General features: G+C 47.7%; 8 protein-coding genes across 8 annotated transcripts; 3 read left to right on the forward strand and 5 right to left on the reverse strand.

Moving 5' to 3' along the window:
- Positions 1–1,574: 1,574 nt before the first annotated feature.
- RGT1 (Glucose-responsive transcription factor) lies at positions 1,575–4,196 on the forward strand (the record flags this gene model as incomplete). The annotated part of the gene is made up of 5 exons (XM_049254700.1): positions 1,575–1,994; positions 2,050–2,162; positions 2,231–2,662; positions 2,716–3,305; positions 3,361–4,196. The coding sequence occupies 5 exons, from the start codon at positions 1,575–1,577 to the stop codon at positions 4,194–4,196; spliced, it is 2,391 nt and encodes a 796-aa protein (XP_049106383.1).
- A 463-nt stretch (positions 4,197–4,659) lies between these two features.
- LOZ57_005674 (uncharacterized protein) lies at positions 4,660–6,214 on the reverse strand (the record flags this gene model as incomplete). The annotated part of the gene is made up of 2 exons (XM_049254701.1): positions 4,660–5,419; positions 5,475–6,214. The coding sequence occupies 2 exons, from the start codon at positions 6,212–6,214 to the stop codon at positions 4,660–4,662; spliced, it is 1,500 nt and encodes a 499-aa protein (XP_049106384.1).
- A 1,778-nt stretch (positions 6,215–7,992) lies between these two features.
- Positions 7,993–10,626, forward strand: LOZ57_005675 (uncharacterized protein; the record flags this gene model as incomplete). Its single annotated transcript, XM_049254702.1, has 5 exons — positions 7,993–8,263; positions 8,311–8,456; positions 8,505–9,051; positions 9,102–9,964; positions 10,024–10,626. 5 exons carry the CDS (start codon positions 7,993–7,995, stop codon positions 10,624–10,626), a joined length of 2,430 nt encoding a protein of 809 aa, XP_049106385.1.
- Positions 10,627–10,984: 358 nt separating this feature from the next.
- On the reverse strand, positions 10,985–12,656 carry ABD1 (mRNA cap guanine-N7 methyltransferase; the record flags this gene model as incomplete). Its single annotated transcript, XM_049254703.1, has 2 exons — positions 10,985–11,213; positions 11,278–12,656. 2 exons carry the CDS (start codon positions 12,654–12,656, stop codon positions 10,985–10,987), a joined length of 1,608 nt encoding a protein of 535 aa, XP_049106386.1.
- A 767-nt stretch (positions 12,657–13,423) lies between these two features.
- LOZ57_005677 (uncharacterized protein) lies at positions 13,424–14,876 on the reverse strand (the record flags this gene model as incomplete). The annotated part of the gene is made up of 3 exons (XM_049254704.1): positions 13,424–14,175; positions 14,235–14,318; positions 14,381–14,876. The coding sequence occupies 3 exons, from the start codon at positions 14,874–14,876 to the stop codon at positions 13,424–13,426; spliced, it is 1,332 nt and encodes a 443-aa protein (XP_049106387.1).
- Positions 14,877–15,866: 990 nt separating this feature from the next.
- On the forward strand, positions 15,867–17,413 carry LOZ57_005678 (uncharacterized protein; the record flags this gene model as incomplete). The annotated part of the gene is made up of 3 exons (XM_049254705.1): positions 15,867–16,574; positions 16,627–16,803; positions 16,862–17,413. The coding sequence occupies 3 exons, from the start codon at positions 15,867–15,869 to the stop codon at positions 17,411–17,413; spliced, it is 1,437 nt and encodes a 478-aa protein (XP_049106388.1).
- Positions 17,414–17,614: 201 nt separating this feature from the next.
- On the reverse strand, positions 17,615–19,426 carry LOZ57_005679 (uncharacterized protein; the record flags this gene model as incomplete). Its single annotated transcript, XM_049254706.1, has 1 exon — positions 17,615–19,426. The coding sequence occupies one exon, from the start codon at positions 19,424–19,426 to the stop codon at positions 17,615–17,617; it is 1,812 nt and encodes a 603-aa protein (XP_049106389.1).
- Positions 19,427–20,442: 1,016 nt separating this feature from the next.
- LOZ57_005680 (uncharacterized protein) lies at positions 20,443–22,364 on the reverse strand (the record flags this gene model as incomplete). Its single annotated transcript, XM_049254707.1, has 6 exons — positions 20,443–20,575; positions 20,629–20,664; positions 20,784–20,872; positions 20,938–20,972; positions 21,036–21,083; positions 21,518–22,364. The coding sequence occupies 6 exons, from the start codon at positions 22,362–22,364 to the stop codon at positions 20,443–20,445; spliced, it is 1,188 nt and encodes a 395-aa protein (XP_049106390.1).
- Between the last annotated feature and the right edge of the window lie 2,599 nt (positions 22,365–24,963).

The following is a 24,963-nucleotide window of genomic DNA, read 5'->3' on the forward strand; positions in this document are numbered from 1 at the left end:
CGCCTTAAGACACACTAACCTGTGGCTGACGCTTCGGGAAAACGCTACTCTTAGTCCGAAAAGCCAAGGGGATGAAGTAGTTGACTCCAGTGTTGGGAACGAGGGCTTCGCCAATGATTCAGATCTTGGTTTGATTGTTATCACTACCAATCGGGGCCAGACGGGCTGGAGGGGGGGGGAGTATACGACGGCTGATACATTGTTCTAGAAGCCAAGTAAAAGTTGGAAAGGCCCACCTCAATCAACAAAGTATCTAGTATGCCTTTCATGGCCCCAGTCTCCGATATCGTACATCGGATACAAGGAGCATCCCTGAGGAAGGGAAAAAAACCACCGATAATCACTATGGACAGCGACCGTTATCTGGACACGAGACATTGCCCTTTTCGACATTGACCGGCGCTGGGGTCTAGGAAAGGGTGCCTTCCATGTCCAAGAAATGCCATCTGACCTGCAAATCCGCATTTGCTCATCCCTTTACGGGGCATGCCTGAATTGCGTCCTAGGTCGTGGGATAGATGATAAACAAAACGGCCCGGGCACATAATGCAGCGAGGTTCTATTACCCCTAAGGCTGGGCGATTAATCCCTCATTCCAAAGATATGAAACAACCCGCCCCCCTCACATGGCATGGGATAGTGTATGTGGTCCGTGATGTCAGAGGTTAATGAAAAAAATGCCCTATAGCAATTATTATTGCTGGCAGTGGAAAATGAGGTGTTAATTCAGAGCTATTTGGCCAAGTCAGACTTCAAGGCGTACTCAGTGGGTATCTTGCATGCATAGTCTATAATTCTAAGGGCGACTGCAGGGACACAGTATACTGCTCAGAAACAACCCCACAGTGCGCAAATGAGAGCATAGATGGTCGAATCCTGTTGTTTCCTGTGAGTTGGTGGGCTGGAGGGAATAACCATGACTTGGTCGGCTTGCAGTGATCTCCCCAGCGACGGAGCTGGAAAGGCGATCAAAATGGTCGGCAACTTCAAGCCAAACGCCGACAAGACGAACGGTCCGAACTGCTCGACAACCGCCCTTTTCCACTGTGCTGGTTGATGCTCCGTGCAAGACGATCGTTCTCGATGCCAAGCCCTTCTTACGTGTCAAGTCACCTGATTACACACGTGACGCGCCTCGTGACTAGTCACGTGCGATGCGTCGTTCGCCACCGCCCAACCCCCCCGAAACCACCTTCGACTCGGCATCTCAATTATTCCGCCGCTTCAGCTCAACCTCACGCTTCCCGCATAAAACAATACCCGTTCTCCGTGTGCCCAAGGAATGCGATCATCGACAACCTAAATATTCAGTGTCGTCGGATCACAGCTGAGTCGCGCGAGTCGACGCCGTGATCTCTCGGCTCGCTGTTGTTGAAAAGTTTGTCGCCCTCTCTCTCTTTCCCACATCGCGTTCCTCTCGCTCCCCAATCCCTCCACACGCATGACTTCCATCCTCTCCACTGCTTGTTATCATGTCTGAACGCGTCTCGGCTGAGTACGGACCTCAGGAACAAAGCTCTCTTCCACCACCGCACGCGCACCGCACAGCTATCGCGAAGTCTGAACCTGCCACGATGGCCTCTCGAGAACACCCCGACGTTGGCCAATCGCAGTCGTACTCGTCCCCAAACGCGACCCAGGTCAATCAAGGCGCGGTGTCCTACTACACCAACCAACGCCAATTAACCGCCGATGAATTGCATCTTTCAGCAGAATTATCGCGCGAAGTATCCGCTACCAACATGAATGAAAGTCCTGCAAATGGGATGGGCCAGGGTCAGGGCTTAGTCCTAGGGTCACCAAATCCTACCTCAGGTATCAACCGTGGGGACCCAGCCGACCCGCAGGCACAGCACCCACAGCACCTTGTACAGTTTACCCCCAGTCAACAAACTGGTGTAGACCCAAACCATGATCTCAGTTATGGTGACCAGAGTGCAAGACGCAAGCGCACAAAGGTCTCAAGGGCTTGCGATGAGTGTCGGCGCAAGAAAGTATGCTGCATCCCCTCGCGCTACTGCTTTGTATGCAGCTGACCCGATATCTTAGGTTCGATGCGATGCTACATCTGAAGCCGGAGTTGATATGTGCTCTAATTGTCGCCGAACGGGCTCGACTTGTGAATTTAGTAGAGTGCCGATGAAAAGAGGCCCAAGCAAAGGGTATTCTTTGATTTTCTTACCGTTCCTTTCATACCCTCCGCATTGCTTAGCTAATTGTACAACTCTAGATATATCAAAGAACTGGCTGATCGAATTAATTCTTTGGAGAGCCAGATTCAACCTAGTATCGGTGGCCAGTCAGATGTACATTATCCGATCAACGAAGAAGGCTCTCCTGTCGCGCGCGGCTACCAAGAATTCCCGCCTACAATCGATAACAACCTTCTTCCCAGGAAGCGTACCTATTCTATGTCTGAGGGCGCCACGACCGTAATGGGGTTACCAGTGAATCAAGGGCCTCGTCAAATATCCGTTGGCGGATGGCCTACCCAGCCGCATGGGAAGGACAACCACCCAGAAGCTTTGACGGGTATTGACGGGTACCCTGCCCAGGGCGGTAGAGTTTCGCAACCATTTTGGGCACATGCGCCTTCTACGACGGCAATGGAGCCGGCAGTAGATGCCACCTCTATTGAGATAGATGAGAAGGTGTTGGATGTGTACGTCTCTTGAATCCCACCTCTTTACTGTCGTTATACTGACATACGTGCAGGTATTACAACCATGTTCACATAATTCTTCCTATCCTACCGGTTTCTAGGGATCGACTACATGCCCATCTTCGCCAGGCCAGCCGTCAGATCCAGGAGGTCTTCCTCCATTCATTGCTTGCAGTCACTGGAGCAAGCTCTTTCCGGGATGGAAATCAGTTCCAAGAGGTTCAAACGTTTGAGAAAGCCCAGGACCTGTTATACGAATGGTTCCGTGGGGATCCTTCTTCGCGCCCCTTGGCAGCAAATTTCATTCTGCTTCACACCATTACTTTGATGATTTTGGAAGCAGATCAGCGTGGCCGCCAAAATTTCCGTGAACAGAGTGGTATACCGAAGGCAACGTTGGTGGAAGGAGGCGTGTCTCTTGGCTATTATATTGCCAAACCCCTCGGCCAACTCGACATTAGCAACCCGGACGACGGTGACCTAGACTCTGACGGCAATCTAGCCAGACGTAATTGGATTGTAATTGGCATTTTGTCCCGATGGCATATGTTGAGCACTGCTGGCCCCGACTTTTTTGGTAGCCATGAAATTGCTACACCTGAGGATAATACAATTGTGAATCTTGCAACAATGCAGCTTGCCCGTAAGTATTTATGTCGCAATGTGGAAGATATCTTTCTAACGACTTGGTGTTATAGGGTATTCTACCTTGCTAGCTGAACTTCACGAACTCTTCTCTGTTTCGCTCAATAATTCTGCCTATGGCTCTCGTGCGTTCAAGAGAGTTTTAACTGGCCAGCTTAATAGGCTGAGAGACATTGAGCGACTCGATTTTGCTAATATTGATCCATCTACTGTCAATGCCCTCGAAAACATTTCTCCTCTCATCTATTGGAGCATACACCTACTTCTCAAACGTCACCTCTACATCTACACCCCTGCTGAGCTGCTATATCCATCGCAAGTTATAATTGAAATCATGAATAAGCAGACTGAAGACTCCACGTCAATTTCTTCGCCCTTTCATTTCCATTTTCTTGCCTTGGCGGTAATTACTCTCCTCGAGCTTATGGATATACCCGAACTTGCGAATGACGCCCAGGTAATTCTTGAAAAGGCGGTGGCTTTGATTTCTCTTCGCGAAAAGCATGCTGCAACTGCAGGTGAATTTGAAAAGATATTCGCGACTCAAAATTGGGAGAACACCATTCAACTCTTCATTGAGACCAGGATTGGCCAATATCGACAAGGACGGATAGGAACCCATCAGGGTCCTGGAGCTAACCAACCACTTGGCGCGACGGAACAGCGTTCTCTCCAGCATCTCGCTGACCTTGCCGTCGGAGCTGGTAAACCTGGCAATGCAGGGTCGCGCCCTACATCAACAGGGGACGTCTCTACGGATAATAGAGAGGCAACATCAAATGCTGCACCCTGTCTGGAGGACCCCAAAGAGGATTTCCCCGCCTTTATCGACTTTTCCGAACTGACGAAAAAGGGTTACCTTAATGTTTTAGCAGGGATTGCCCTGTAACTTTTGTGCCCCTGCTCTCACCCTGTCGTAACTTGACAATTTCGAGCTTAATTCAAAACGTCAAATGTCAGTATTCGCCGAAATTGGAAGTATCATAATGGGCACAAAAAAAGGAGTGTGTGAAGGATAATTAGCAAGGCGTTTGGCTGGGGAAACTGGTAAAGTAAGGGATTTTGCGGTGTAGAAGGCCAAGGTGTTTCGATTCAGACGGACCTTTTCTCCATGTCTGCATCAGTGACTTCTCGAGGCCGAATTGTTCAGCTACCCCCGGAAATCTGTATTCTGGCAATTAAAAATTTTTATTTATTTTTGTTCTGTATAATAGCAAACCTGGGATCGACTTTCTTAAAAAAATAGAAAAATGCAAGACAAAAAGAATATTGGTCATAAAGTGTGTTTACATTGACATCAGTAATGCTTGAGATGTTGCAAAAACGTTTAGTTAATTTAGCTACGGAGTACTTTACCCTTCTTCGTCATCTTCCTCTTCCTCTTCTTCTTCCTCTTCATCTTCATCGTCTTTTTCTTCATCCTCTTCAGTGTCAGCCACATCTACATCACGGCCTTCCTCTTCTCCATCGTCAATAATCGTCTCAAATTGTGTCCCAGGAACAATGCTTCGTTCGCGAGACGTGGGCCGTTCCAACTTCACCGCTACATTTTGGCTTCGTGAGGTCTGCCGCCGAGCTAAGACTACATCTTGCTCGTCGTCTTCATTCTCATCCATTTCCTCGTCATCTTGCATTGTTTCATTCTCAATGGCTCTTCGGACTCTCCGCTGCATGGCAGGATCATGCCGTAGATTTTCAAGTATAAGCTGGGCGGAGCAAACCGGGCATTTGACACACTTGACCTTCCGCCGACCGGTGCTTGTTTTAGTTGTAATGGTATCGCTGCTATTGTTGATCATATCCTCGATCGCCGCACGCTCGAAAGTATGCGGACATTTTGTGCTGCTTACTGGGTCATTAAAGGGGAGGTATGTTATGGGGCAGCGAGTTGAGATGCGTTCGCTCTCAACAGCTATGTCTTCGTCATCTGATTGAATGCGGGAGGCCCTCTTTCGGGTGCGCCGAGTAGGGTGGGATTGAGGTGGTTGTGGCGGGTCTTCCATGTGGCTAAACCAGGTAGACCGATTCGGGAGTGGGGGAACATCGTCTCCGGGATGCCTGGATTCATGCATAACGCGATAGAACCCGATATAAGTATTGTCATTCGTGTACCTAGTCACATGCCGGTCAGCACGTCCATCCCTGGCCGGGTAGGGATAAACTGCACCTCTCTGTAAGAGAGGCATTCTTCCACTTTTCTAGCTTCTCTTGTACTTGTGTTTCAAATAAATAGGTTGTCGAAGCCACAGGATCGTATCGCTGTTCCTCATCGTCATGTTCTGCATTTGAATTGCCGTCGCCATCGGACCCCTCGCCCTCGTTGCCTTCGCCATTACCGTCACCTTCGGTCCTTTTCCTTCTTCCGGATCTAGTGCGACGCCTTGACTGGGCACTGGGTCGGCCTGCATTGGGTGTTTGGCTAATTTTCTCCAGTATCTCTTTTGCTGTTTTGCCGGCGAACTCTGCATCTATAACGCCGCGAATCTTTTGCTCCATCTTTTCAGTAGTCATTTTCACACGCATCTGTAGGTCGGCAATGTGCTTATCCGACTTCTCCGCTTCTGCAGAAGGCTGGCCCTCTGATGGGTCTCCATCCTCGCCATCTTTGGGGTTGTCCCTTTTCCGTTTCTGCTTCTGGTACCTTGCATTTGCGTCAGTCAACTGGTCATTGACCTCGCCCACGGTGTCCGTTAACGCTTGTGCGAGGTTTCCCAGGTGAGTAGCCAGAAGCCGGAACTGTTCTGATTCCGCGAGGTTTCGGATGGCCTGTCTGGCTTCGACATTCAATTGATGTGATTGGGGTTGGTAGGGTGGAAGGGTAATAGTCTGGTCAGCCTCCGAAGGCGGCTCCAGAGCGCTATTAGACTCGGGTGACTGTCTCCTCGAGCTCCGGTGCGGCGTTGCCATCATTGCTGTCGCCGTCGCGGGCAGAGAAACATTTGCGCGCGCATAGTCAAGATTGACGCGACGCGCCAGGACCGCGCTAAATTAGCGAGCCCAACTCGGCTAGCGCGGCTGCTGAGTCAGCCAGTCTCCGCCCTTCAAACGTTCACCGCGACGAGGATGCGTTGCGGGCGAGACACGCGCCAGCTCGCTCGTGCCGGAAGGTGGCCGACGGACAGAGTTCGCATTCAGACAGGGGATTTGTGTTGGGCGTTACATTGCTACGAAATACCGCAAGGCTGCCCGTTTAACGACACTGCGGTCAAGACTCTCTAGCCAAGTTAAACGCCACGAAACCTCATGGACGATCCCCCAGACAAGAAGCGAAGCCAAGTGGTGGCTCACCTTGGCAGTTTGAGAAGCATTTGCGCGCCGCAGTGGTGTCCCGCCTGCGGCAAGGAATGGCGGGACACCGTCGTCCCGAAAAGCGCGAGTCGTCTGGAGCCACGAAGCTTACTGGCGGTGAGGAGTCGAAGCTGGAAGATGGGGCATCCGGGAGCCAGCCAGGTGCTTGTTTCGAAGCCCAGAGCAACTCTAATAAGCGTACAAAAGTACTAGCACGCTCGGCAGTTCTACTCTCATCGAACTCAAGCATTGCGAAGAAGGTTGGCTGCGTTATCTTCACGTGATAAGCTTCCCCAGACCTGTCTTCTGTGCTGCATGGAAGCCATGTGCAGCGGGATGGAGGCTGCATTTACGGCGCATAGCTTATTTGCCGAATTGAAACGAATCTTATGCCTATCAGGTTGCACACCGACTCCAGAGGGTTTCTTGGCTGGCCATGCGTTAGAGAGCGGTCACATCAGAAGCACGAATCCCTGGCCGTTGCTGCACCTGTGTAGGACAAGTCCATCGCTGGGACGCCGCCGCGAGCAAAGCTTTCTTGTGAAACAAGATAATCTGCTCGTCAACCGCTCAGATAAGCTGCATGCATGGGCTGCTGCCGCCAGGATGTCGCCGCGTGTTTTTGTGGTTCAGCAGGTAACAAGGTTTGCGATTGCGACATCAGGCTCCCAGCTTCACTCATCAATCTTAAGCTTACATGCCCAGAGGGAGATCTCCCCCCATCCGCAACCAATCAATGCTACCATTCATTAAACAAAAAGCGTTTGAAATGGGGGCCAATTCTCCCGGAGAGGGCTTCTGCGTATGGCAAAATGCTGCGCAAGCCTTGCCTTAGCCTCAGGGAAAACGTTCAGACTCGGCGAAACTTCGCGTTCCAGATCCTCGCTGGGACCGCTGGAGCATGTCGGGTTGCATCAGGCTGTATGGGCGCAGGCGCATATGCTTCGAGGAAGTGGCTTCCCGAGCCTCGTGGATATCCGCCATTATGCTCTTTTCTCCAGGTCTTTTAGAAGAAGAAAAAAAAGTGCTTTATGGGAGCTGGCGCCACACTCCGTCAAATATACTCTCGACTCGGTAACGAGCCGTGGGGATGGGGCATTCTGGAGCCAAGCATTTTTCGCCCCTTGTACACCGCAGCCTCTGCCAAGTTTTGCGACATGGTTCTGGCTAATTGCGTGGATGCTTCTCCATAGCCTTCTCGACGACTATAGCAACTAAAGTGGAAACATACCCGGTTTGAGACCTGTTTATTATTGGCCTAAATATTAACCTCGTGGATCTGATGAATCAATATCTCGACCTCCTCCCTGAACTACCCGGAATGTCCACTGTATAAAGTCCTCTGTATCCCTCTATCTAGGTTGTAGGGACAATCAACCGCTAAAAAATTTCTAAATATGGCGGCCAACCGTGCTGGTCGGTTTCTCGCCCGCGCACTTCGCATCAACCTTGACTACCGCCAGGAGCCAGAAGACACATATCGCTCTGCGGCAAAGTCGATTTCGTCGGTAGATACTTTCGTGGAGAACGAGCCCACAGCCGCAGAATGGCTTCTCAAGGGGCGACCAACCATTGCTGCTACTAAGAGATACGTTTGGAGTCTCTTTCCATTCTGGTCATGGATCTTCCACTACAACTTCACATGGCTGCTTGGAGACTTGATTGCAGGTACGTTGGAGATGGCGTTATTTTGTACTACTACTAACTGGGCCAAGGTATCACTGTCGGCTTTGTCGTGGTTCCACAAGGAATGGCATATGCTCTCCTGGCCAAATTGACACCTGAATATGGGCTATATACATCTTTTGTCGGGTTCCTACTTTACTGGGCATTTGCCACATCAAAAGATATCACAATTGGAGTAAGTCCTTGCTTCTTGTATTCGAGGGTATTCTGACAGGCTTTCTAGGCTGTTGCTGTTCTGTCTACGATCGTCGGGAATGTGGTCATAAAGGTTCAGGATATCCACCCTGACATTCCAGCTGATCAGATAGCAAGAAGCTTATCACTTATCTGCGGAGGCTTTCTGTTATTTGTTGGGTTGGTCAGATGTGGCTGGGTCGTCGAATTCATCCCTCTGGTTACTATCACCTCTTTTATGACCGGTGCAGCTCTCTCCATTGCCGTTGGCCAAGTGCCAGCCATGATGGGAATCAGAGGAATCAACACAAGAGAGGCATCATACTTGGTTTTCATCAACACCATGAAAAGTCTTCCTAGGTCACGACTTGATGCCGCCCTAGGTTTGTCCGCGCTCTTTATTCTTTATGCCATTCGATGGTTCTGTGAATTCATGTCCTCGAGGCAACCAAACAAGCGTAAAATGTGGTTTTTTGTCTCAACTCTCAGAATGACCTTCGTTATTCTTTTATATACCATGGTTAGTTGGCTTGTGAACAGAGGCATTTCGAACGCAGACCGTGCGAAGTTTAGAATACTTGGCAGAGTTCCCAAAGGTATGCCCTCCCACCCCTTGAAATTTTAATCCTAGCTCACGTTCTCTCAGGATTTCAGCACCTTGGTGCTCCCAGTCTCGACATACGGATTCTCAAAGCTTTTGCTTCAGATCTTCCGTCCACCATCATTGTCCTTATCATTGAGCACATCGCTATTTCTAAGTCATTTGGACGAATCAATAACTATGTCATTGATCCCTCCCAAGAACTAGTCGCCATTGGCTTTACAAATCTCCTGGGGCCATTCTTAGGAGCATACCCTGCAACTGGTTCTTTTTCGCGAACTGCCATCAAAGCTAAAGCCGGGGTTCGAACACCACTGGCTGGAGTGTTTACAGCTGTCATCGTTCTCTTGGCTCTCTATGCTTTGACTTCGATGTTTTTCTACATCCCCATGAGCGCGTTGGCAGGTTTAATTATCCACGCCGTTGGTGATTTAATCACCCCACCGAATGTTGTCTATCATTTCTGGGAAATTTCGCCAATTGAGGTCATCATTTTCTTCAGCGGAGTACTGGTAACCGTTTTCACTCAAATCGAAAATGGAATTTATGTCACCATCGCTGCGTCAGCAGCCGTGCTTCTATTCCGAACTGCCAAAGCGAAAGGAAATTTCCTTGGAAAGGTCAATGTTTACCGTGTCACACACGACAATCTTCAACGAAAGGGCGATGGCTACGAATTGAGTAAAGATGATCCAGCATGGTCGGTTAGGGAGGCCTTTATTCCAATGCAGCATCAAGATGGGTCAAATCCACTGATTGAGGCGCGATCTCCATACCCCGGTATCTTTGTCTATCGATTCAGTGAAGGATTCAATTACCCCAACCAAGCCCGATATCTCGACAATTTAACAGCTTACATCTTCCAAGAAACTCGACGAACTGAACTTCAAAGTTACGCGAAATTAGGAGTAAGTTACCCTAACAACTATAAACGAAATTCCTATTAACATAATTTTCTCCCTTACAGGACAGACCATGGAATGATCCTGGCCCACGCAGGGGAGAACAAGTCAACCTCAACGACGCCCGCCCTATTCTCCGAGCTGTCGTCCTTGATTTCTCCGCTGTTAATAATGTTGATGTAACATCTGTTCAGGGTCTTATCGATATTCGCAACCAACTTGATCGTCATGCCTCCCCTGAAATCGTCGAATGGCATTTTGCAAGCATTAACAGTCGCTGGACAAAACGTGCCCTCGCTGCCGCAGGCTTCGGATATCCATCAAATAGCACCCCAGAATCAGTCGGCCACTGGAGACCTATTTTCAGTGTTGCAGAGTTATCAGGTGCGGAGTCAGACTCGATTACAACACGCAAAAGCAAAGCCGCCTCTCATGGTGACGAGGTTGGGTCAGAGGAACAAATCTACGAATATGAAGGTCCTGACGCGGGAAGAAAAGACACTCTACAGTTCCCAAGGAAGATCGGTAATGTACATGGCATCAACCGTCCTTTCTTCCACCTTGATGTTCAGGCTGCTGTTGAAAGTGCAATTTCGAATATCGAAATGAGGAAGTCAATCTCTCGAGCAGCAACGACGGTGGAGGCGGTCAACGAAATAAAGGAATGAATATGGCGTTTCCATTAGATTAGCGACGACCGGGTGCTATACCAGCCCCTTTTTGCATTTATTGATTTTTAATTTTTTTGATAGAGTTAGAATCTAAAAACCATGACTTCTGATCATTCTTGCGGGTATATCCACCACTAGCTAAATCGAGTAATCAGTAAAGAAAGCAACAAACGCAAAGTTGGGCGGGGAAAGCTGTCTCCTTCTATTAAGGGGAAATAGCCAAGGAATAATTTCCCAATACTATACGAGAAGTAAGCAACGCAAATACGGGGCAGTAAGGTATGTCGTGCATAATATGCGCACTGCTTAAACTTTATAGAAACAAAAAGCATGATATAGGCCTAACAATATAAAGTTAGCCGTCGGAGGCGCTCGAATAGGCATTCGACAAGCGGTATAAAACAAAAAAGGTGTACGTACTTGCAGCTTCGAACTCTTCTTCGTTGACCAATAGTGTCCCATCCCGCGAGCGAACTCCCATTCGTTCACTCAGGGGACCAAGAATGGGATCATCCTTCTCCTCTCGCCAAATGTCAAGAAATGGTTTCCGATATTGCAGCTCCAAATTGTAGTCTTGCGTTAGTCTGAGAAGAGTAGGCACACGTCAGGAGAGTAGTCCACGTTGAAATGTAAAGGATTAAAACTTACGCTCGGAATGCTTCCCATGGAACAACATATTCTGGGATCTCTTCCACCGCCTCCTCCATAAAATAGCTATATTTCCACCCAAAAGCGGGTCTGAACACACCGTCTTCTGGTGTCTCACCCGGAAACCGGACCCGATAGATGCTGTTTCCCCACTCCAGTCCTTCCTCAACTTCCCCCTGCTCCGGAGCACTAACATCTGATTTCTCTTTGCGACCCTTGTTCAATTCAGACACCTTAGCGCTAAGAACGTCAGAATTTGGGCCAACACCAAGAAACCTTCCGCCTTTCTTAAGGGAGCCAGCAACGTTCTGAAGCATCTGCCTCGCTTTCTCTTCGCTTTCGAACGCGTAATGCATAGTGAACATTGACGCCACAATGTCAAACCCCCCGCCTCCCCAGCGGGAACTCATGAGAGATCCGTTTGGCCCGATGTTACTATCAATCCCGACACGTTGAATAATAGACAAGTCGCCAAGAGATTCACCAAAGCAGTCTTTTGCATGAAATTCAGCCTGAAATAGTGCGTTTCCCCTGCGCCTTTTTTTGTCGTGCTTCATCCCGTAGTATCGCTCCCGGGCTTGCTCTATCGACACTTCAGCGGGATCCAAGCCAACATAGAGCTCCACGGGCTGCGGCGCCTGTTGCCACTTTCCCAAATCACCACCTTTACCACATCCCACATCCAGCACAACCAATCTTTTCTCTCCATCAACTGCCGCTGAGGATCCACCAGCCCAGGTATTGTCGTTGTTCCTGACTAGAAAGTCTTCATCGGGTGAGAATTTCTGAATTATCGTACTCTTAATCCAATTATTAAAACTTCGAAGCCCTTTGATCTTGCTATCCGTCTTGCGCCACTCTCGACCTCTTTGCGGCACGGCATTATAATGCTGTCTTACAACATCGTGCACACCGCGACCACGCAGCTCCTTTTGTGCCTCTTCCTGCCGTTGACGTTCCCTCTCTTCCTGTCTTCGCTTTAGTGCCTCAAGGTTAGCAGCATTTACACGTGCTCCGCCTCCTGGGCGTTTGCGTTGACGTACGGGAGCGTCTGGGGACGCCGACCGTCGTAAAGGTGAAGGTGACTTAGGTAACGCTTCATGTTGTTGAGCTTGAGAAGAGAAGTCGTCGCGGCGAGAATAAGCAGCGGGAGGGGTCTTCCCGCGTTTCCGATGTTTATGAAGCCGCTCCTGGATCCTCTTGCGCTTCACACGAGGCTGATCTTTATCGAAGGTCGGGTTCTCCGTAGGTGCATCTGCCACTGGTAGTTTTCGCTTGTTGCTCTGCGCATCAGTAGTACGGTCAGTGTTTATTTTTGAGTTTTCACTTTTAGCTGTTTGAGAAGGTGCCTCCGGCACGGCAGCCTCATTGGAATCCATGTTTGTAGAGAACAAGAGTGTTCTGACTTCAGAGTTCCGACAGTCAGTTTCCGAGTAAGGCCCCAAGCGGGTTCTTACATAATCACATCCTATGAGTAAGCGGTGCTTAGTAACACAGTAGCACCAGCTAGCCCCTGACTCAACTTTTCCCCCTGACAAGCATGGGATTATTGCGATTTTGAATAGAACCAAGCCATCGCTTCATCTCTAATAGTTTTGTCAATAAAGGAGTGTTTCCCTTATTATGGACCTTATAATTGGATTTGCTGTCTTCCAACACAGTAATTTGGAAAATCAATCAGTCGTAAGCCTTTTACCCAAGGAGCGCGCACGATATACACCCTAGACTCAAGGAAGCGAAGAAATGGCCTTCGGTGGTTTAAGATTTGACAATTTGATTTCCAGGTAGTTAGTTAATGATAACCCACCGCCCAAAGGTCCCACACTATTGGCCACATAACTTCGGACCTCCGGACAAGTGATTTGAACTGTTCGATTTTTTATCACCGCACTGTTGATAAGAAAAAGAAGCGTACACCGGGGCACTTCGTCTATGAGAAACCGTGTTTGGCGCAGGAAAAGTTCACTCTACATACGTACTCATGTTTTAGACGGACAAATAATAGTATATTCTGTAGGTAAACTCGCTTAATTATGTTGTAAATGGGTATCTCTTGATAATGCTCATAATAGTCATGATCATGATGCTCGGAGTTTCAAATCAAAATGCAAGCTAAAAAAGATCAAAGTTCACCAACAGCATACAATCACCCTCTACTCTTCCTCTGTCCCTTGAAAGCCTGTCTTACCCTTCTTAGCTTGCTCCACCATTCTCGATCCTTCGCTTTCTTTGCTTCAGGGTCCATCTCATTGGGGCTTGTCGTACCGTCCTGGCATTCAGGTGCCTGGGTCTCTGATGCTATAGATAGATTTTGCCGACGATGCATGTTTATAATCACCCTCCTTAAGATTTGCCAACCAGAAAGCTCTGCACCCTGAAAAGCGTCTTTATCCCTGGCTTTCCCTGATCCGCTTTGTGTTTTAGCATTAATCCATGGACAATAGTCAAGGTGTTCGCCGACGACGTCAAGATTTGGATATATAGATGATGACCCGTCATCCTTAGGCATGTACATCCATAATCCGAGTCTTCGAAAGCAAGCCTTACAGCTTGCAACTCCAGCACTCTTATTTCCAGATAAATCCCAACCGAAAAGTGCCAGTGCAAGGGCTGATAAATTGACCGAGTCCTGTGCTGCCTCGTTTGTCCCATTTTTTGTCCCATTTTGCATAGTTGTTGGATTTTCTGCCACGGTCACACATTCAGACTCGGATTGAGTTGAGGAGAGCATTTTTGATGATATCATTTCTGAAGTAGCGCAGATATCTACACCTTCTGGAACGGCAATGCACTCTAAAGGGGGGATTTTTTCTCCTAAGGAAGCGAGATTTAGGTAACGTTCTCTTAACCCTGATAGGGCTTTATCCGGTTTCGCCATAAGCAATCGATGAATAGTTTCTATAAGTATGTTAGAATACTTAAGGGGCAGCTTGCCGGAGTAGATTGGGCGCCTTTACCATCACATCCAGTTTTACGCCACGGGCACTTCTCGCCGTGACCGTCAACAATCAGACCAGCATATTTGTCGACTAGCGCAGCTTCTATTTGAAATATGACAGTTAGTTCATGTACCTGGATTTCAAGAACAATATTGTATACGTACGGACTTGTCTCCGCTCCTCCACTTTCTCGCTATCATAATCTTCCAGATCGTCCATGTCATCGGGCAGCTTCACGACAAGAGAAAGACCGCACCCCCCGACACACTCCACCCTCATCACACCCACACACGACCAACCTCGTTTTGCCCATTGTACTTCGTTGACGGCATCTGGCTTTGGAGACCATCTGTCGACTTTGCGGAACGTTTCTAGTCTCTCCAAGAATCGATCACGATCCCAGGGTACAAAATTGGGGCGCAAGGACGGAGCAGGAGAGTGGTTGGCCAAGGGAGATGTAGATACGGGCGTTATGGTGTCATCAACTTCTGAACCTGGCGTTAGTCGAACGCGTTTTATGGTTGGGTCGATGGCTTTCGGAGTAGACATATGAGGATCTCTCGGATGAGGGTTCAGCGAGCGCTTTTGCGAACCATTGCTGGACAATGACTCTAAAGCCCTGTGGAACTTCCGCTTCTTGGACTCCACGCTATAAGACATTATTCCTTAAACTGATTGTTTACGTAGAAGACGATAAGCGTGAGCTGTTGTGAAGCTGACCTTTAAGCTGACTAAGCATTTTTCGTAGTTAGTTATGAAACTAGCTGCTTTTCGAATGCAAGAACTCCAAGCACAACCAGACAAACTGCTCGTGTTTGAGTATGAATTCTTTATTATATGTACTGATGTTTGCCTTATCTTAGTTTCAAAATTCCTAGTTACATCTTCATATACTTTCTCACAACCTACTTTATATCTGGCCATCAATAATCTTTTGAAAGATGTCCAAACCCAGGTCAATCCGGATTTGGACCGGGCTAGACGAATTCGATCCCGGCTGTTCTTGAATAGAATCGGTCGGATCTGGCTGGGTTTGATTCGCCTAGGGTTTGCCAGATCGAATTTGAGTCTTCAATCCGGGTTTGGCCTCAGCTGCTCTGTAGACGGGTTAATACTCGTTGTAAAGCATTGTTTTGGTGTCTTTGTACTTCCTATAGAGAACAAACTGCCCTTTGGTTCTCTTCCCTTCACGAACATGCTCTGTGCTATGGCACACATGTATCATCCAAATGGGGACCCTCGGACATTCCCTCGATTATTCCCAGAGTCTCTGAAACGTGGCCATATCTTCCTTTGTTACTGTGTCTGAATACCCGATATGAGCAAGTATGAGGTGACTGTCACGTTCACTACGTCGGCCCATATTACCTCCTCATATTTAACCACCTGAATCAATGCATTCAAAGTAGACCCTACAATGATGTGTAAGGTACTGGTCGAAGTGGTTTACTTCCACGCCAGGCGTAATGGAGGGGACATTGGTATGTTTTGAAGCATCATGCTATCATACCGGTCATATTACACATCCATTTCCAATATGGGCTTCATACTCGTGTCATGTGACTAATACTTTACTTCACCCCATGCAAAGGAGGCTGTTCAGGCACACATGAAGTACCTGGCTCCCAGAATCTTCTCGAATTACTAACAATGGCCATCCGTAAGGCTTTCACTAGCCTATCTGCCGCCGGCCTTCAACAAATTCCATACAGAGTCAGCAAACGGCAATATCAAGACTCCCAGAATGCAGATGTCAAGCGGTACACCCAACAGCATTCTATTATACAACAACCAGAGGAGCATATGCTTTCTAGTCTGGCCAAAATCCAGTCTTTTGCCTACAATGGAAACCATCATATAGATGCCGATGTCTCTCAGCCTACTAATTCCAGCACTAATAAATACTCCGTTCCAAATCAGAGCTGTTATACCCAACCCGCAATCAGGCATACTGAAGTGATCGATCAACCTTCTGAATATATTATTGATAATGATTTCCAGCCTGCCGACGTTGAAAATCACACTACATCTAGCGTGCCTGATCTTGAACAAACAGCTATTTTTTCACAGGAGTTTGTCGAAGAGGAGCCGGTTCATTCACACGTTGATTTTTCGGGACCTGGCTACGTAACACCTAATTTCTCATCTCAAAGTACCAGAATTGACTCTAGTGGAGAAATTCTACCAAATTCGACTGGTTATACTGATTTTCCAACTACGCAAGATGATGAATTTTATGAGGATATCAGCGATGCAGATTTCGCTGCCATCGTTGACGAAAGTAGTCAGTTCAATAACTTAAATACAAGCTCTCATATAGTTCCTATCATGAGCGAACTCCCAACCCCTGAAAATATGGTTAGAACTCACTATCGTTATAACATATATGAATTTAGCTAACAACATTAAGGATCAATTAATGAGCGACGACTCTTTCATTTCTTCTCTGCAAGCGCCAACACAAGAATATACAACGCTTACGTCTCCCAAATTTTCTCCCAAAAGTCCACAATTCTCGAACCCGTCTGACGGTATGAACTTTGTGTCAGCCAGTGAAGCCCCAGAGTACACGTTCAGAAAGTTCAAGGTAATGGTATATATATTTTTTTTTCTAGAAAAAGATCAAGTGCTTATGACTCTGAAAGGCTCATGTACACACGCCACGCCATACCTTTACCAAGCTTCCAGTGCCAGGGCTGAGTTTAGGGGCTACAACAGTTCAAACACATTTCTGTGTTGATGAAGTATCGCAAATGGGGCTTCGAGATTCACAGAAAGAGACTAATCTCGTCAAATCAACGGTTAAATTAATCGAACTCTATGCTTTTGTTCAAGGATCTTATCGGCTCCGTGACCGCCAGTATTTCTGCTTCGCAGATTTATTTTCTCCCTTACATACTCCCTACCTGTCAGGGGTATGGGAAGGCTGGGCTGGAAACGCTGTTTTTGAACAATGTGGCCAGGAGTTTCTAGGGGCTGGAGGGAGGGAATGGAGTTTCCAGGGATATGAGCGAAAAATATGCCGGGTGATAGGGACCATAAGCCCCCATTCTGATGCCGACAGATACGTTTTCTCAAATCAAATGTCCAAGCAATCACCACCTTCGGTGCAGACCTCAGCACTATTGATTATCAAAAGCATCGAGAATGTCGAGTGGTTTGACCTAGAGCGTATGAGGCGCATCCTTGAGACATAAGAAGTTCTAAGCACGGTGGAAAGTTCGGGCCTAGTAATCATCGCTTTTAAAGTATGAATTATGTCGATACATGATACTTTTCCATGCTTAAAGATAAATTAAGGTATTACTGTAACTTACAGATATCGATTTTAGTCAATTATTTAAGATGATAAATCAAAAATATATTGAATGAATTCAGCATACTGCCGTCTCACAGTTCTATAGTCCAGGACGAGTCTTTTTAAATCCACATTCTAGTCCCTGAAATCTTCCATCTGCGCGCCATTCTTCAAGCATCTTGGTAAATGTGCTTATTGAATGGCTATAAGCACCTTGCTGCAACGTTACCCTGTCTGTTGCCCCTTCAAAATTCGCATAAGCTGGTGTACATTCAGTACTCTGTATTCTTGCGGCATATTGAACCACTGACTCAACCCACTCTTCTTCCGCCTTTTCTGTGGGCTGCACCGTGCAAATTCCTTGTTTTGATGCCTCAGAAACAATATGGGCAATATGTATTGATTGTTCCTCGATCATGACGCTGAAGTTTGGGGAATATGCGAACTGCATCATGTTCATAATGAAGCAGTTAGGAAATCCCCGGGTATACATGCCGTGATACGTTCTAACGCCATTTTTCCAGTGATCGGATAAGGTCTCTCCCTTTTCACCAACTATGACGGCGCCCAAACGGCGCGAGAAATCGGTTCCAACCTCAAACCCAGTTGCATAGATAATACAGTCTAGTACATATTTCTCTCCGTTGGCGATGACTCCGTCTTTGGTAATTTTCTGCACGCCGTTACCGTTGGTGTCCACCAAAGTCACGTTCGGCCGGTTGAAGGAGGGAAGATAGCCCTTATCGAAGCACGACCTTTTACACATTTGACCGTACCATGGCTTCAGTTTTTCAGCAATCACAGGGTCCTTAACAATAGCACTGATCCGTTTTCGAAGTTTTTCCATTCTCATAAAGTCAATTAGTCTGCGCTCTGCGGATATCATGTCGTCATCATTTGTGTTGAGCATACGAGCTATCCGATACCTGGAAAGGTTGTAGAAGATATCCCCAGCAATATCGTTATCAAACATGATATCTTTTCTGATCCCCTCGATCATCAGGTTATATTGCTCTCTTCTTTTCTTTTGCCATCCTGGCGGGAGCTTGATTTCCCTTGTTAATTTAGCCGGATAATCTAGTGCCTCGACGGGTCCCACAGGGGTTCTCTGAAAGACGTACAAATGCGCGGCCGAGTGTGCCAGGTGGGGAACAACTTGCACAGATGACGCACCAGTTCCAATCAATCCTACACGCTTGCTGGCTAGGTTCTTGAGTCCACCATTGTGATCACCGCCTGTAAACTGATAATCCCATCGGGATGTGTGAAAGCTCCGCCCTTTGAACTTCTCTATACCCGGGACTCCAGGAAGCTTGGCTTTGCTCAGAATTCCACTCGCCATCACGATAAAAGTGGCCCTGATAATATCCCGACGGGTTGTATTTGCTATCCATGTTGATTTAGATTTGTTCCAGAACAGTTGTGTTACCACCGTTTGGAACAAAGTCTTCTCGTACAAACCATACCGACAGCCAATCATGCGAGTATATTTGAAAATTTCTTGACCATCAATGTAGTTTTTCGACGGCATATATTCCATCTCCTCCAGTAATGGCAAATAAACAAAGGATTCAATATTACACGATACTCCAGGATACCGATTCCAATACCAAGTGCCGCCGAAATCCCCCGCCTTTTCTACTATACGAAAATCCTTTACTCCGCGCTCGAGCAGTCGCACAGCGGCCAACTGTCCGGCAAATCCACCACCTATAATGAGTACGTTGACATCTTCGGTGACCGGTGGGCGGTGAAACCCAGGCTCAACATAGGGGTCATCCGTGAAGTGGCGTAATGTTCCTTCGGCAGTCTGATATTGGTGAACTCCTTCTTTGCGAATACGCTTGGTTCGTTCGGCGGCATACTTGGCTTTTAAAGCAGCTGGGTTGAAGTCCCATGACTTTTCAGACATAATTAAACAGAGCACACGATATCTTGTCGACTGTGCAGTAGGATATGCGTCGGCCTCGAAAGAAAGTATAGCATAGGGGTTTTAAGCTGCTAAAGGTGGCAAAAAATCGTTGAAATTCCTTGATTATGTATTGGTACCTTCCGGAGCATACCGTCCGTGGCCGATTGCCACCCCCGATAGTAATAATGGAGCAATAACATGGTGAAATTGCGATCTCTTAAGAATAAACGCGTGCTTGAGATAATTCATTTATGTCGTAGTAATCGACGAACTGCAAATTTTCAACGGTATGGGGCGGTTGGAAACCAGGACAATGTCTGTGGCGGTTTGGAATTTTGGTCGACGTTGATCGGAAGCGGAACATCCTAGGGCTGAGTGTGACGGATTATGAGTAGCTGTCGCTAACAGGACCCTATCCAGCAGACAACGGGCTTGGTTTTGATCACCTGATAGGAGGCAGCGCAGCACGACCCAACTATGACCTATTCGAAGGCAATTTTGAGCATCAGTATGTTGAAAATTCTGGAAGAAAGTTACGCACGATATATATACGGGTATCACGTGTCACTCACGCGAGGACGAGGTGCTCTAGATATCAGTTCCATTTATAACACGACTAGCTAGCTATTGTCAGCGAATAAAGCTAACTGTCTTTGTCTAGTTTCTTTCGTGTTTCATCAGCATTTCCGATAATCTAATGGGGTAGGGATAGAGGGAGGCAGTACCTGATTTGACAAATTCATAAATTTCCACCATCACTTATGACTTGATGAAGCTGGAGTATCCGCGCCACGCCGTTTATATTTCCTAGGTTCTGTAATGAGGCGGGGGTCAGTCAATGGGCTGCCTTCACTTTCCAGCCCAAAGAGACAAGGGATTGTTTATTAGAATCTTTACCTTTCCGGCTCATCAGTTTTTTATCTCTGGTTCCCTTTCCACCTTCCCAAAAGCCACCACCACGTTTACCCACAAGATTTGAGTGGCACGTAGAACAAGTTTCTGGATAGTATATCTGTTCACGAGAACAAAATCCACTGTTGTAAAAAGTACGCATCAAAAATATGCACCAAAACAGAGGCAAAATGGAGAGCTAACCAAATCATACGATTTGCATGTTCGTTAGGGTGATCTGACACGGCATCGTGACATCTGATCCATAATGAGCATCTGGTTTAAATTAAAAAAGAGGGGTCTTTACTGACTTATCGCAGGGAAATACTTTAAGACAGCAGCTAAACCTATAATGGGAGTTAGATCTGGGCACAGTAAAATGGTAAAAGCAGGCCATAAATGATCCCAGTCTCATTATAATAGAGCGGCAATTGAGATAATATGAACATATCGGGATCTGACATACCTGAACCATCGATAACTTTTGCGGTAGTGTAAACAGCGTCCACGTCGAGGCAGCTCTTTGCCAGCAACAAGACCAAGAGACTCTTTGTGCTACATTGAATCACATGTTAAAAGTTTTTCAAGAAAGCAAAGAGATATCAGGTGACAAAATATACCTTCTTTATGGCACGCAACGGGTGTGGGGTTGATTCTAGTCGAATAAGTTATTAGATCGAAACGTGTGACGCTATAAGGGAAAGGTTGGTGATCATACCATCCGCTGCAGCTACCATCAAGAACTTCAATTCTGGAATTTTGAAGTCTTGAAAATATGTCAGCCATTGTTATAGCGAACTTAAGAAATTGTATTTGTCCCTTACCCATATGATTGTGGCAACCACGACAGACAACAGTACGGATATCTCCACGAACGGCTATTATCCCTGGAGATGGGTACGTGAATGAACATTCAGAACATGTTGGGTAGAAATGACTATATATCGGCAAGATTTAGTTGAACATAGGGCGATATGGTAAAATGTGCTGTGGCATTCTGCCTAAACATTATAGAACGCAACTGACCTTGGGAGTAAATCGACTGCAGTGCAGCCCTCTAGACGCAACACGCCTCCACGAGTCGAGTTTGAATGCATGAATTCCCGTCGAAATCCTGAAATCAGCAGGTTATCAAACGTGCTCGTCAACTGGCCCACCTAGCTCGATGAACTATTATATCTACAATGGAGCGATACATACCAATATTCATATAGCTCGAGCACTTTTTGCATATCTCAGTTCGTTCAGGAGGTATACTCACGCCATCTTCACCAACTTTCAGACTTTGAGGGTCAAACACGTCTTTACAGCGATCACATTTTAAGGTAAGTGACAAGCGTTTGATTTCTAGAAGTTCAATACCGCGCATTCCTAGGGATGGAAATGATAAGAGAACTTCACGACTGGTTCTGGTATTCCGTACTTCAGTAGCTTCTGCCCCTTTTCCGACATCCTCACTATCAGAATTGTCGGCATCAGAGGCAGAGTCTTCTGAATAGTCACTTTCATCACCAGAATAGTCATCTTCGGCAGCAGCCCATTCTGGAGGCCTTGGGATCATCTGAATATGAGGTCGGTCCTCTATATTCTGTGGCTGTTCTGGATCTATGGGGATATCAAACGCGGCTTCTTCTTGTATAGGTGCCGCTGGTGGGGTCAAAACACCCTCATCCGGTGGCGGAAAGATCATGGTATGGATCATTGCCGAGAGGTAGTTGATATGAGCAGTCAGGCTCATTTCTGGATTATCCTGCACATGTCTATCGAAGGAAATTTCCACGAAACGAGCGCTCTCGTCTTCAACCCCCCAAATGTTGAGCCGGCATGGAACAGCTGGGTAGAAATCGGGAACAACAATATCTACAGCTAAGAGCTGCTTAAGTGAATGTGGTAGTAAGTCAGGTCTGACAGGTCTGATAGGAACAGTGAAGGAGATGCCGTCTGGATGAGCAAAGAATGACCTATCCCTGCCTAAGCGGGAATGGAGCTGAGCGGTTTCTCTGCTTCGTCTGCGAGGATCAGGGGCAACGTCTCCCAAAATATCCATTTTTGTAACTCTTTCAGTTAAATACAGCTTGTTTGTCAAGTAGATAGCCCGCCGTTGCTCACACGTCGTCGACTCTGGGCGAGCTGACCCCGCGTCCCCAACTACGGTGCACTGTTGAGACCAGTGTCGCCAAAATCTACAACTTCCAGTAGAACAAAACACGAGGAACGTATGGAGAAAATAGAGCCGATCTTCGTGCTATTTCTAATAACGAGCAAAACATAAGTTATGCTCGTGGGCTTTATGGCGAAGGCTGATGAATTGGTGTTTGAACAGGTCATTCAACTATTGCTTTGCAATCCCATTCAAACGTTATCAGCTACATAAAAGAAGATAGATTAGTGGGTATAGGGCGACTTCGAGCTCTAGGCCAGATTTATCGTTGATCGTTTGCTCAAGTCTCGACCTCTCTAGATGAAACATGGCTGGCACAAAACCCCCGTGGAATTGCAGCTCGATGCGACTCTGAACAGACAAAAACAGACCACGAGACATTGTCTTTCGTCCTGTTATTTCGATTCTGACGCAACCCCTACGTATGCCGTTTCCTTGTCCGTACAGATTATTTATTATTTATTGCTCGTGCGTACATACACACTAAGTGCCAATACATACACCAAGCGCTGCAGCTAGTTAGCTCGCCATGTGGCAACCCATGCCTGGATTTGCGGGGGAAGAGAGAGGAAGACCACCAGCGTAGATCACACTGCGCCTCTCGGCTCCAAGAGGCAGGTGGCGTTTCTTGGGGTTCTCTTCGTCCCGAAACATGTCCTCCTCCCAGGGGGTTCGTCCTGAAGGGCCGTCGTCCATGCGACGTTTTTTTTGCATTTGACACTTTTCCCTGCCGAGGTCGTACCAAACAGGCAAGGCGGGCGAAGGGCTTGGCGCATTGTTCGAGAAATATTTGCCAAGATTGAGCGCCGCGCGCTCATTGGGCGCGGTGTTTCAGGGCGGGTCATGTGGCTGATGACACGATGACTCCCAACGACGCTGGCCCGCGATCGGGCCTGCCTGGGGCCAGCGCTGATGGGAAGCTGGGGTTGCGAGAGCCAGGGTGCGCAGTGTCACCTGGGGTATCACTGCCGAGCGTCTTTTGATTTCATTCATTTCCTGGTATCGGCAATTGGGCTTTCGCCCGGCTCGCCTGTGCCGAAAGGCCAGCAAGAACTTTTTGAAGGACGGCCTTTGAGGCTTCATGGAAACGAAAAAAACCTTTTTTACTTCGCCATATCTCCACTAGGAACTGGCTCCACTGTGGGTAGAAAAAATGGCCTGTATATTGTGAGGCTTTGGAAATCTCTTTTTTACGTGGTATGGGTGGCCAGTTGGATACGTCCGTAATTATTAGTAGATCTAATCCTCCCGAAAACCACTACTGTCTGCCGAATCAATCCAATGCAGGAAGCGGCAAAAGCCTTGACAAGCTTCTTTCGTCCCGCCAGGGACAGAGGGTACGTACAAAAAACACTCGGTTTAGAATCAGATGACACCTCAAGTCGACTGCCGCGAATATCCTCCCTTCCTTGCCAATATTTCGTATCCAAACGAATTCTCTGAAGGACGCATTATTCAATTGGCCAAGTCGAATTACAAAGTAAGTGATTAAATTCGCTTCTGGTTTCGTAAGGCGTATTCAGCTGAACAGAAGATTTTTTTTTTTCCCTCATGCATTTCTCGGTATGGAGACATAGCATGGGCCGAATCTTGGGGATGGGGGTTTTTTCTGTTTTAAAACCAGCTTCTTGAGAAACACCTTTTTTTTTTGCCCTTCCCGACACAAGGGCGGATGGGATCTCCACTGGCGGCCGATCCATGTTCGCCACGCCAGGCGTCTTTATTCTGGCCCGGCCAGAATCATCATGAAAATCAAGCTAGGCCCGATGCCGAGGGACGCGCGCTGGGGCGGGCTTCACACACAGAGAGCTGCCTCGTCACATGGAGATGGGGGAGCTGCTCCTCGTGAGAAGTGAAACCAAGCAGCAGATTGGAGGGCGCGGACTTGTGTCAATAATCTCTCTCGATCGAGCAGATTTGCCTAGGAGCCTGGGTCTGGTCACAGCTTGTGACGCTGGCGCTTCCAGCCACCAGGGCAAGCAGAGCGACAGCGTAGTGAAAGGATGCAACGACGAGGGCCCTCCAGCCAGCAGCAGAGCATGAAGCCCTAGCGGAGCTCGAATGCTGGTCGCGGCGGCAAGGGTTTAAAATTATTTGTTCGACGCCGTCCAGAAGCTGTGGGGAGGAGAATCGCGGATGCGACCGTTACGTGTATTGGGAAGCTCCGGTCGAACCTTGCTTGTGAGTGGCCAGCGGCGCGTGTATGGTATGTATGGCCGTACGGAGTACCACGCGGTCATTTTGGTTTTTTTCGTCGCAGGCGTATTGCCGTATCGCGGTACCAGCGTCACATACGTTACATACGCGGTACTTTCGCAGGCCCCAGCAAAACCCGCGCGTCGCATCGCCAACCGCCAGTATTTTTCTTGACGGTGTGGGCTCTCATTGTCCCTGCCGCCACGGCCAGCGCTGGTCATCCCGGTAGGGGGGTGTTTCGGTCATGTCCGGTGCGCTCACGTAGGGCTGTTTAATCACCACAGCCCTC

The sequence above is a fragment of the Ophidiomyces ophidiicola genome (assembly GCF_022830035.1).
Source record: "Ophidiomyces ophidiicola strain CBS 122913 chromosome Unknown scaffold_30, whole genome shotgun sequence".
Classification (NCBI taxonomy): domain Eukaryota; kingdom Fungi; phylum Ascomycota; class Eurotiomycetes; order Onygenales; family Onygenaceae; genus Ophidiomyces; species Ophidiomyces ophidiicola.